The sequence below is a fragment of the Carya illinoinensis genome, chromosome 3, assembly GCF_018687715.1.
Source record: "Carya illinoinensis cultivar Pawnee chromosome 3, C.illinoinensisPawnee_v1, whole genome shotgun sequence".
NCBI lineage: Eukaryota > Viridiplantae > Streptophyta > Magnoliopsida > Fagales > Juglandaceae > Carya > Carya illinoinensis.
Window position 1 is genome coordinate 42,405,210 of NC_056754.1, and position 12,408 is coordinate 42,417,617.

General features: G+C 41.1%; 1 protein-coding gene across 1 annotated transcript; it reads right to left on the minus strand.

The window, feature by feature from the left end:
- Window positions 1-4,248: 4,248 nt before the first annotated feature.
- On the minus strand, window positions 4,249-9,615 carry LOC122304284. Its single transcript, XM_043116458.1, has 6 exons — window positions 7,669-9,615; window positions 6,194-6,627; window positions 5,911-6,072; window positions 5,509-5,584; window positions 4,813-4,968; window positions 4,249-4,636 (listed from the first exon to the last, which is right to left on the minus strand). Exons 1-6 carry the CDS (start codon window positions 9,475-9,477, stop codon window positions 4,514-4,516), a joined length of 2,760 nt encoding a protein of 919 aa, XP_042972392.1. The 5' UTR covers window positions 9,478-9,615; the 3' UTR covers window positions 4,249-4,513.
- Window positions 9,616-12,408: the final 2,793 nt, after the last annotated feature.

The following is a 12,408-nucleotide window of genomic DNA, read 5'->3' on the forward strand; positions in this document are numbered from 1 at the left end:
TCAAGGCAAAAATGCACTCTGAGAAAGCCTCCATTGCTGGTCGTAATCTTCTGCTTTCCTATGCTTCACTTGGGAATCTCACGACATTGAAATCTGCCCCTATACACTAGGGGAGATCCCACACACTGTGAATCCCAGCAAGTTCATCCCATAGCAAGTTTCTTTCAGAATCTGAATTGGCACCATAAACACCTGCAAAAGCCCAACGATAGTTATCGGCTATACTCTGAAATGAGCATGCCACCGTATAATTACCAGTAAATTCCTCCACCCTTTCTACCACACGTCTGTCCCACAAAACCACAATTCCTCCTGAAGCTCCATTAGAGGCCAAATAAGCCCAATCTACATGTACACCACTCTATAAACTTCGCACTATTTCTCTATCCATATATTTCAATTTAGTTTCTTGCAAACACACAATATCCGCTTTCCATTCCCTAATCATATTTCTAATCTGCAGGCGCTTATCCCCCTCATTAAGCCCATGAATGTTCCATGACAAAATTTTTGGTTTTATGGAGGAACATTCTGCCCCTTCCCTTTTACCCTACCCCTACTAGCGCTGCCCTCCATGTTCATCAACCAAGTCAATCTTTGGAGTTCCCGATGCTTTTTTTATTTTCCTTTATCCTTTTCTTTGTGCCCTGCTTCAATGGCTGTAAACAACGCCATAAACTGCTCCTCATACCCATCACACTCAAGCCCCACTATTTTTTGAATTTCTTTCACTTTATGATAAACCCAATCTATTACATTCGGTTGGGGAGGGAGACAGAAATTTAATGGGGTAGGTTCCTCCAATCTACTTAGCAGAATTTCTTGACTGACTCCATCCAGAGCAATATCATCCAAACCCACCTGTTTTTCTTCATTAGAAAGCACAAAATCACCCTCCACGAAGTAACTACAATCATCGTGCCCCTCTCCTTCCGCTTCCTCAAACTCCGAATCACTGCCTGATTGGATTATGAGCTCCATACCATCTTCCCCATTGTTTCTAGAGGAGATCGGCGTTTTCTGGCCATTACACAGAGAGAAAATGTTTCCTTCACTCATCGGTGTTGAATGGTGTTGAAACGATGTTGGGCTGGGTACGTCTGTAGTCGCCGTGACCTTGCCGGAGTGTCCCCCTATTCCCGTCGGCAGCTTCTGTGGACTCGCCGGCGTCATCTGACTCGACTACGTGCACAGAACACGAGTTGGTGTCTCGGTACATTAAATACCCCTAAGTCTCCCCAAACCAACATCCTCCCAAAAAAATTCCAAAGTCCCGCCATTAGCATCAAGTTTAGCCAAAAAATCAGCTATCAAATTAGCCTCTCTAAACACATGTTTAAACTTAACATTAAGATTTCTAACAAGGCTTTGAGCTTCCTCCAAAAAATTTCAAAGATACCAATAATTACAAATACCTGAAACAAATCATCCCACTATAACACTGGAATCTGACTCTACCACAAAATTTCTCAAATCGAGCTGATTGCACAGCCAAAGACCATCTAGCATAGCTTGACATTTAGCAATAGTTTTAGTGGTTTGACCATAACTATGAACAAAATCACCCAAAACATGACCAAAATCATCTCTAACAATTACCCCCCTCTCTTGAAAATCCTAGGATTACCACAAGAACCCTTATCAACATTGATTTGTAGCATTCCAGACTCCAACAACGCCCACGCAATATATCTTGGCATTCTACCATCCAAAGTGACCATAAGACTATTTAATTCTCTCAAAACCGATACATCATAGGAATCTAATTTTTTGAACTTCCACATCATGCCCGAAGACTCCAAAATAAAACCTTTTACCATTTGTCCAATCAAAATTCAAACACTCCATAAGAGCATCACAACAAGATCTCCAAAGAGCTCAAGAAATAAAAATAGGAATGACACCACGAAACCAATGCACCTGTGAAGATTGCGACGCTTGGCACCACCAGATATTCATCACCCTTGTCCAAACCCAAGTAGAAGGCAAATGGATCCTAAAAGTTGCTGCAAAAAAATCCCAAACCTTCCTTGGTCCCTCCCCATCACAAAAAATATGATCCAACGACTCAACTTGAGAAGAAAGACAACAATGACAATTCGAAACAATCAGAATGCCAAGTTGTTTAATCACCTCATCCATTGGAATATCATTATGCCATGCACGCCAACATAAGAAAGACATTTTCTTAGGTACATCAGCTTGCCATAACCATTTCTTCCAAGGACAAATACTATCATGAGCTCCAACAATATTCCAAGCTGATTAAGTAGTAAATATGCCATCTACAGAATGTTTCCATATCAGACCCTCGTGAATTCGAACATGTGATATCAAAATTCTATTCACAGTTTCCTCATCCACCAGCTATCGTAACATTGGAACATTGCACTATGCACCTTCAAATATATCTCTAACCTGAAGTTCCTTATCCCTACCACCCATTGCCGATCAATAATAGCTTCATTTCCCAGTTAGTTATCAAACCATAAACTCAAAGATCTATCTCAAACCAACCATCTTGAGATACTTAAAACCAAAGGGAGAGCCTGAATGACCCCTCGCCAAAACCAAGACCCCCTTGGTCCTTCACCCACCGAAACTAAGGGAGAACTTCCCATGTATGTGGACCGAAAAAAATCGAACCAAAGAAAACCACCCTTCAACAATTTTCAAGCAAATTTCATGAATAATGAAATTTGTAACTCGGACAATTCAAGAATACCAAGGCCCCCCTCCTCTACTGGCAAACAAATATTCCTCCAAGAAACCCATTTATGTTTCTTAGTCTCATCACTTGAGCTCCAAAGAAAATTCGAGAAAATAGTTTTCGACTTCCCCAAAATTCCTTTAGGCAGATTCATCACCGACAATAAATGAATGGGCATACTACTAATCACATACTTGATAAGAATAATTTTACTACCAAAAAATAATAACTTCCTCTTCCAACTGGCCAACTTTATTTGCGCCCTTACCAACAATGGCTCAAACAATCTTAAAGTAATACGCCCAACATGTAACAGAATACCTAAATATGTGCAAGCCGTGAACCCTCTATAAAACCCAAAATCCATTTCAATTCCACTTTCTGACCCCATGAATATTAGAAGAAAAGAAGATGGAGGATTTTTGAGGATTTACTAGCTGTCCCGAGATATCTTCATATTTTTTATTCACCCCCCTCAAATTTCAAATGGAAACTTCAAGATATCTTCACATTCAGAGTTAACATCAGTTCCAGTACTCCATCTCCATGCTAAATCCATCATCCATGATCAATTTTCCTCTCTTCTTTTCTTCTCTGCTCTCTAATCTCCAACGCTTGAGACATCTAATTCCCATAAATAAAAACTCAGTTCTTCATCCAGCACAACACCAACTCCACTCCTTCAATCCTCTCAGATACCAAATCATCCTCGACCTGTCTCTTCTCTCAAGACGTGTTCTGGGGTTATCAATGCCGGGGGCATTCTCATCCCCTTTTGCTTCTTCCTTCAATATCTCCGTACCAACAACCTCTATTCTCCAACTACGCAAACATTCTCTCCCATTTTTATATCATCGTTAGCTGCAAATATGTTTTGTAAGTTGTAATTAGGAGTTCAGTGACTTTGTTAACGGAGCACTTAAAGCTGCATACAAACACAAGCGAAAGTCTACATTTCAGTGCAATACATAAATAATTCTTCATTTCATTTCTTCTCTCTTATAAATTGGTATTTAAGAGTTTTACATGTTAAGGAAAACGGCATATAAACATCCTCATTGGTCTTGAATGGAATGCAGTTTAACCTGAAAGATCAAGTCCAGCTTGCTAAAACCGATCGAAATCCAACTACCGAAGAGATCAATGTTCTGTCTAGAACACGGTAGCAGCATGTCGTCCAAGATGGCCTGACTTTCAAAAATGCTATCATTCTCATCCCTTCAACGTTAACAGAACTGAAGAGGTTAAGTAGCACACCGCATTAATGTTAGGTTCTCATCTGAAAAAATTTGAAGAATGTATACATTTTATGCCTGTACCATCTTGGGGAGGTTTTAATGTTTTAAAATTTTAGTAACAAGACAAGTTACCAACATCCGTTGCAGATTTGTAGAAAGGGTCTTTCCAGAACATTTGGGACCCAATAATTTTCTCTGCTTTACGTAGGAGGCAATCTCAGAAAGTTTTGATAACCAACCGTGAATCTCCAATGAAGCTTCCTGCCATTTCAGTCCGAGGGAATTGCTAAACAAGGCATCTTACTGGAATCATGTTAATGCTTCTATTATAAATATTTCCAGTTGAGTTAAGTCGCGCATAGTACATTGCTGCAACCAATTTACAAAAGCAAGCAACAAGGCTGAAAAAAAGAGAAGTTTCTGAGGGAGAGGAGATTTCAAAGTCAGTCATATATGGTGAATATTGTGGGTAACAGGGGTTGTATTCTATTTGTTCCTAGCCACTGTATGATGTTAAGAATAGCATGTCTGACGATCCTAACTGAGATCACATTGGAGAAGACACTCAGGAATAACGCAACGGACATTGATGATCAGGCACCTTGACGTGATCTAATACCGAAGACATCTTCAAGCCGACAATTTGTACATCTGGATTCGAGTGGCCTTCCAGAAAAACATTGGTAATCTGTCAAAAAAGAAAGCGCCATTACATCTTAAAACCCGTTTTAGGAAAACTATCTGAATTCATGTAATTTTAACCTTATGTAAAATTTCAAAAGAGGCATAAGAGTGGTTAGAAAACCGGCCATAATTTTCAAAGACTTTGCATCCCCATCCAGGAGTGGAGTAAAAAACAGATACCTGAGTACATCCAAACAGTTTGAGCACCCTCAGTGACAAGCAGCTGTCTACAATGAAACCAATAGCCTCATCTGTCAAATTCCGGCACCAAGATAGATCCAGAGTATGCAACATTCTCGATCGCCTGGCAAGTGATATTGCTGTGTTGTGGCTAACCTGAATAAAGACACAGAAGACCCAAATCAGAAAAAAGAAAACATCATTTACCATAAAAGACCGGTCACCCGTTCAACCCAAGGGCTAGAATTTAACCAAGTGGCAGGGAGATTATCATAATCTAAATTGGCCAAAGAGACACCTGAAGCATAAAAATCAGGTACAATCATTCCTCACACAAACAGCAATAGGTCTGTCTCATGCAAGCCATAGAAGAACCACAGAATAAGCACGTCTACATATAATCCACTGTCCCTTTTTTCTTACTTGGCGGTATAAGGTATAAAATGAATCTACAACTTTTGTACATTTTAAAACATTTAAACTTCTAAAATTTTTTAAAATAATATATATTTTTGTTATGAGTAAAATAATAATTTTTTTTAAAAAAATTATATATCTTGTTTTTAATTAATTATCGTATATTGTTCCTGTGTAATGTACGGGTCTGCAACTAGTTTCAGTCACTTTTGAAGTCTCTTTTCAAGGGTGGCCACCCATGTGTTCCTGTGTGTATGAGAAAGAGAGAGAGAGAATAACCTTCTTGACATTGTTCACCGAAAGTTCTTTTAAAAACTCTCCAGAGGTTTCCAGATATGCAGCAATAGCTTCATCGCTGTCACGCAGAAAAGATTACTCAGTTAATTCATCACAGAAACAATGTCAAGCATCACCCACAGCATCTTTCGATCAGCAATTCCAGCTACAGTAGATTTTACTTCTTGACTTTTTCAAACATATGTACTAGCCGGACACAAGTATAAAGTATTCAACATGCCAATAGATTCTACATGTATCCAGAAAGCAATATACTACAATATTAAAACGTAAATTTTTTATTAGCATCTCCTGTATCTAGCAAAAAATATATTCATTGTGATGATGTAGCATTCTGCTTTGTTGAAAATCAAAAGCACTAACATAAACTAAAACTGTTATAACCTGAATGGATTACGGCAGAGTTTTAATGTTTGAATTCCTTGACAGCCATTTGCAAGATATCCAAGGGCGGAATCTGTCAATTTGCACAAGTTGACAAGATCAATTGCACATAATCCCGGACAGGATTCAGCAATGACTTTCAAGGAAGAATCTGTCAATTTTCTGCACAAAATTGAAACACAAAGCAGAATTAAAATAGCGATAGTGACATAAACATATTCTCTGAAACTAAATGAAAGATGATCATCCCTTAAGGAATTAGAGGTGTGTTAAAGAGACATACACACAATCTGTCAAAACAAGCTCCTTCATATTGTGACCACGAGCCCTAATAAATTCCTTGATAAAATGATCACAAACATCTGGAATACCAGCGACTGATAATACTTGTAATTGCTCAAGCTTCTTCAATGCCGGTAGGATAAGCATTGCGTCAATGCTTTGACAATCAGTAAGATACAATTCCCTCAGAACTGATCCCAATGTGTTAGCCAAAGTGTCAATACTGGAGGAGCTAAGGAGGGAACACTGACTGAGATTTAAAGATCTTAGTGCAGGGGCAGAAGAAACAATTGCACTTAGGCCAACATCTGAAAGACGACATGCACCACTGAGGGATAAAGTAGTTAATGCAGGCAAGCTATTTGATGAGCAAGCTAAGGTAGAAAGTAATATATAATCTGGTATACAGCGCCCACAATGGTCAAGTTGTAACACCTGATTGCACAAAAAGAATACATTTGGTGTGGTCAAATGATAAGGATGTTAGTCCCTCAAAATTAATATAAACTGATTACAAATAAACAAAAGCAATAAACTCCAGAGGAATATCATCCTTGTAGAAGTGACATTGCAAAACTAGGATTGCAAACACCAACTTATCACTATATGAGCCCAAACAAACATCGAGTTTGGATTCAGGGTAGTATGGATAAGACTAATGAAATGAAGTTTGGAATCATTAGTTCTAAAGTGCAAAAGAAAACACTACAAAAAACAAAAGCCAATATTAAGTTCAACTACTGATTCAAGAGCTGCTTATTTCCAATTACTTCATTTGATCAACCTCAAATGGAGATTTTGATGTGAGAACTCAATTGAGGAAAATATGGAAAAACATAAAATGCATATAAAGAACTAATATTTTGATAGGATATAAAAATAAAAAATAAAAATAAATCAAAGTATTGGGACACCATAATAGCAAAACATTTCTCATCAACTAAATTAATTAAGTTAAACCAATTGCACCAACAACTTTTTCTAGAGGAAACAAAGATTTGTTAATATAACCATGTGATGGAATGAAAACATATGCATCAAAAAAGAGATGACAAACAGAATCAAGCGAATGGATTATGATCCAGTGAGTTCTTTAATATACAATAGCCTTGAGCATAATCATATAATGTAGCACATGACCATCCTAAACTTCGTGGTTATGAATCAATTGCATGATCATTCAATGCAAAATCACCGTTAGTTGGACACACACGTGGGTTTCAAGTATCCCGCAAACTCGTATTCCAAAACCGTGCCACAAAATAATATGAGCAAACGTCCAGATGAGCATTTAATTTTGAAACTCCAACAATACTGAACCTTAAAGAAACTTAGCATTCTTCCACTTACCAGACCTCTATTCTATCACAATGAGGAGCAAAAGCCCCGTTACACATATTAGGGATGGAATTCAAGTAATAATATAACTGAGCGTTCGAGATAATTGCAAGCACATCATAAGGCAAATTAACATACCGTTAGGTTGCTGGTGTCACAACTGTGAAAAGATTTTGTAAACTGTTCCTCCGTTAGCCATGAACAATCCCTCACGCGAACCTCTGTCGGTGATCCACGAATAAGAAGCTCAAAACAATGACTATTCATTCTCCGCGAATCGCATAGCAATTGACTGAGTGTGTGCTTCAAAGCATCAGGAACACATTCAAGTGAAGCAATTGCTTCAACATTCTCGGCAAGAACTGCCAAGCATTGTTCTTTCAGCGAGGGAACCAGCCGCTTTTGGCGATTTTGGCTATACTTAGGAACCCATATAAATGGTGGGCACTTGCTCTTCTCCAAAGAGGAATTCTCCACTCGCTGACTCTTAGTTGCTCGATCTTTGATGATGCTCATGGCAGTAGAGAAGGGACCAGGCCAATCTTCAAGGTCCCGCTCCTCTTCAGCCTCAGAAGACACATGGTTCTCGTCTTCCTCTTGAGGAGAATAAATAGCAAATCGAGAAGCATTTTCCTTGGCTACTTCATAGAAACGGTTCATGTAACCCCTTCGGCTTGATTCACTCTCTCTTGTCTCGGCCTTCCAATCTTTGGTTTGACCCAACGATGCTGCATTATTTACCAAATCAACAAGACCCGATGCCACATCTTCAACTGAATTTCTGGACTCGGATTCCAACCCCGATTCCACTTTCTCGTCACCGTTCAGTAACAAAGAACCATCAATTTCTACGGCCTTCCCTTTTTCTTCTCTGCCGAATCTCCTCCCCTTCACAGCATTCTTCTCAATGAAAACACTCCCCTCACCAGCACCGTTTAATTTTTTATTCCCCTTCTCATTTTCTGCACTCAATAGTCTCTCATAAACCGGCTTAGAACCATCATTCTTGACCACATCGTCACTAAAATTGACACCAATTGATACTAAATCATCCTGGACCAACTTTCCTTTCCCCTTTTCCTCTCTCTTAAGCTTCCTTTCATGCTCAACGATATGGTTCTCAACAGCAATTGGTGCTCTCTCAGATTCTCCCTTATTGTCAACCAACTTATCACAACCAGGACCACTAAAAACCCCACCCTCTCCTCTCTTCGCAACTCTCTTCCCCGACCGCAAATTTATACAAACTTTACTCTCTCCATCCTCCTCCACATGTTCCAAATCTAACGCGTCACCGTCAATACCCAATTTCCTCTTATTCCCTTTCGCCAGCTTTGAACCCAGCCCAGCTTCGTCGGAACCCATTAAACCCTTGTCCTCTTTCCAACCAGACTCGTTTCCATTCAATCCACGAACCCTGTCCACGCAAGAACCCATTGCCAAATTGGAAACCCCTGCTTTCTCTGCCAAAACCCTCGAGTCCCGGGAGATCGAATCCAATTCCAATTCGGATTTAAACTTGTCCAACAAACTAGAAAGACCCCCATCAATTCCCCTCATACTCTCTCCTTCCCCCGGTTTCCCACTCGAGCAGGCGTCGACATCGCCCGACAAGTTCTTTCTTTTGCGGCTGCGACTGTGGGGGGGAAAAATCGAATCCGAACGAGGGCCCTCGCCGGAACCCGATTTCGAAGCGAGACGGAGACTCCGACGACGGACGATCCCGGAATGGGTTTTAGAATCTGAGCCCAACCCGAGAGATACCGGGTTAAGGTTTGTTGGTCGAGAAGAAGGGGTGTTGGAGGACATAGGCGGGGTAAGAGATTGGGAAGCGGAGGATTCGTGGGTTCGGGAGGGAGTAGAGGGCTCGATCTTGAGGCTTGATCTCGGGGATATGGATTTTGTGGGTTTAATCGGGACTATTTTTTGAGACCGCGAAACCGTCATTTGATACTGTCGCACACACAGATAGAGAGATATCAGACTTGAAAGAGAGTGAAATGGAGATGATAAAGGCGCGGAAAAGATGCGAGGGGTTTGGGACACAAACTTCTCGTGCAAGCTGACTGCAATGCTCACAATTTCCCGCCAGAGTATAATATTAATATATCTTTTATCATTTGGAATTGTGGGCAATCAGCCATTATCCTATCTTTTAGTAATAGAGTCCGATTCATTTGATAAAAAAATTTAAAATTTAAAATTAAAATTTTTAAAATTATATTTTATCATATCAATAAAATAAAATACATATTTAACTTTTAAGTAAAATACATACCCTTGGAGTCAAGATAGAGTGATCACATGGGCCAAGGGAAGCAGAATGAGGAAGGACAGTTAGATTGACCAACGGGCCAAGTTTGGGGGGGGTTGCGTTGACTGCCTAGGGCTTTGAGCACTGCCCGGCCCTCGAGTACCTATCAGCATGGGTGAGTGTGAAGGAACCCTTCAATCTCTGACACTATTTCATCAACAGACCAACCATGAAAGACATCAAGATGGCCATATCAAATAGAAAAATGTGCCGTATTAATGGTGCCTCTACCAAAGCACACAACATTTATGGCAATCCAGTCCTAGCCAAGCGATGCATTAATGGTGTCGCCGCTAAGGAACGCCGCATTAATGAGACTGGACCAAGAATCATGATGAGGACAAGGGACCCTCCTCGGACGCCAATATAAATACCAATCCACGGGTAGGAGAAAAGCTCTCTGACTCCCACTACTCATTACTTTAGTATTTTATTTGTCGCCTTCTCAGAATCCTTACTAACTTTAGCATCAGAGGCTCCCCAGTCCCCAGGCCACCATTCCCTAGATTCAACCTCCCTAAAGTTTTATAGGCCCATTACTAAAGACCCAAGTCCTTGGAACCTGGCTCAAGGGCATACAAAACAGAATATTAACAGTGACGATGTCTGTGGGATCCTTATAAAGATCCTTGTAGATCTTATGTGTACTTCGTGCACTCAAGACGACTTGTTCTAGGCTCCTCAGGCGCCAGGAGTGACAAGGCCTAGAAAACATTAAGGCATTCCCACAAGGAGAGGAGACTTTGGAAAAGTCAACAAGGGATTTGTCAAGGGTGGTTTTGAGTATCACGATATAAACCACCTACCTGGTAGTTAGGGGTGACGGCAATGCCTCCCTACAGGAGGAGAAGTCCAAGACAAACAAGCACTCAAGAGTCTAGACCCGAATGAGCCATTGAAACTCGTTCATTGGGACCAAAACAGGCCAAAAGCAACTGCAAGGATTGGAAGCAAGATGACATGGGAAACGCATGATGCCCTAAGGCAACTCCTTGTCAAACATCGGGATGTCTTTGCCTAGGGACATGAGGACATGCCCGGGATCGATCCTAAGATCATTCAACACTACTTGAACACGGACCCGAAGGCCAAAGGAGTCCACTAGAATCATCAAAATTTCAGCGCAGAAAAAAACATCGTCATTGTGGAGGAGGTCGACAATATATTACCAAAGGAGTTTATTCGCGAAGCTCATTATCCCGAATGGCTATCTAATGTGGTATTGGTAAAGAAGCCCAGCAGCAAATGGAGGATGTATGTCGACTTCACTAACCTCAACAAGGCATGTCTGAAGGACAACTTCCCACTTCCTTGCATTGACCTTATCGTTGACTCCACGGCCGGTCACCTTATGTTAAGTTTTATGGATGTGTACTCTGGATACAACCAAATCTGCATGAAGCCCGAGGACGAGGAAAAGACCCCGTTCATTACCGACCGTGGTCTGTACTACTACACAGCCATGCCTTTCAGATTGAATAATGCAGGAGCCACATACCAGTGGCTGGTCAATCGCATGTTCAAAAGCCAGATAGACTGTAATATGGAAGTCTACTTAGACGATTTGTTAGTCAAAAGTGGAACCACAAAGCAGCATTTGAGTGACTTGAGGAGGATTTCGCCATACGAAGGTAAACTAGAAGAAACTAAACCCGATGAAGTGCACCTTCGGTGTGGGGTCAAGAAAGTTCTTAGGGTTCATGGTGTCCAAGTGTGGCATCGAAGCCAATCTCGAGAAGGCAAGAACCATCCTCGATATGAGCTAGCCTCGAAGCATTGACGAGGTACAGAAATTGGCGAGATGAGTAGTGGCTCTTAACCAGTTCGTATCCAAGTCCACTGACAAGTGTCTACCCTTATTTGAAGTCTTGCGAAAGGCACAAATATGGGATCAAGAGTGTGACGTTGCCTCTGCGACTCTCAAACAATACCTCGCCAGTCCTCCACTACTCAACCAACCCTAGTGCAAGGAGACGCTGATATTATATTTATCAGTCTCCCCCCAAGCGGTATCCTTTGCGCTGATGCACGAGGAGGATGGGCTACAAAAGTTTGTTTACTACACTAGTTGAGTGTACCACAGAGCCGAAGCTAGATACCATCGTATAGAGCAACTTGCATTTGCCCTGATAGTCACCACGGGCAAGCCACGCCCTTACTTTCAAACTCACCCAATGAAGGTTTTTATGGAAGATCCCCTCAAGAAGATACTACAATAACCAGGCACCTCGAGTCAACTTATGAACTGGTCGATGGAGTTAAGCGAGTTTGACATCGAATATGCAACACGCACTGCTGTTGAAGGGCAAGTCTTGGCAGAATTTGTCGCTGAGTTTACTGGCATTCCTGGTGAAACTGAGCAAGACCCTCGACAAAGCCCTAGTAAATCTTCATTGATAGGTTGTCTTGCCGAGCTGGAGGAGGGCAGGGGATGCATATCATCACGCCAGGAATGAGAGGAGCATAATTACGCCATTAAGTTAGCGTTCAAGACCATGAACAATGAGGCCAAGTATGAAGCTTTGTTGTCAGGACTAACTGTTGCCAGAACGTTAGGTGCCACA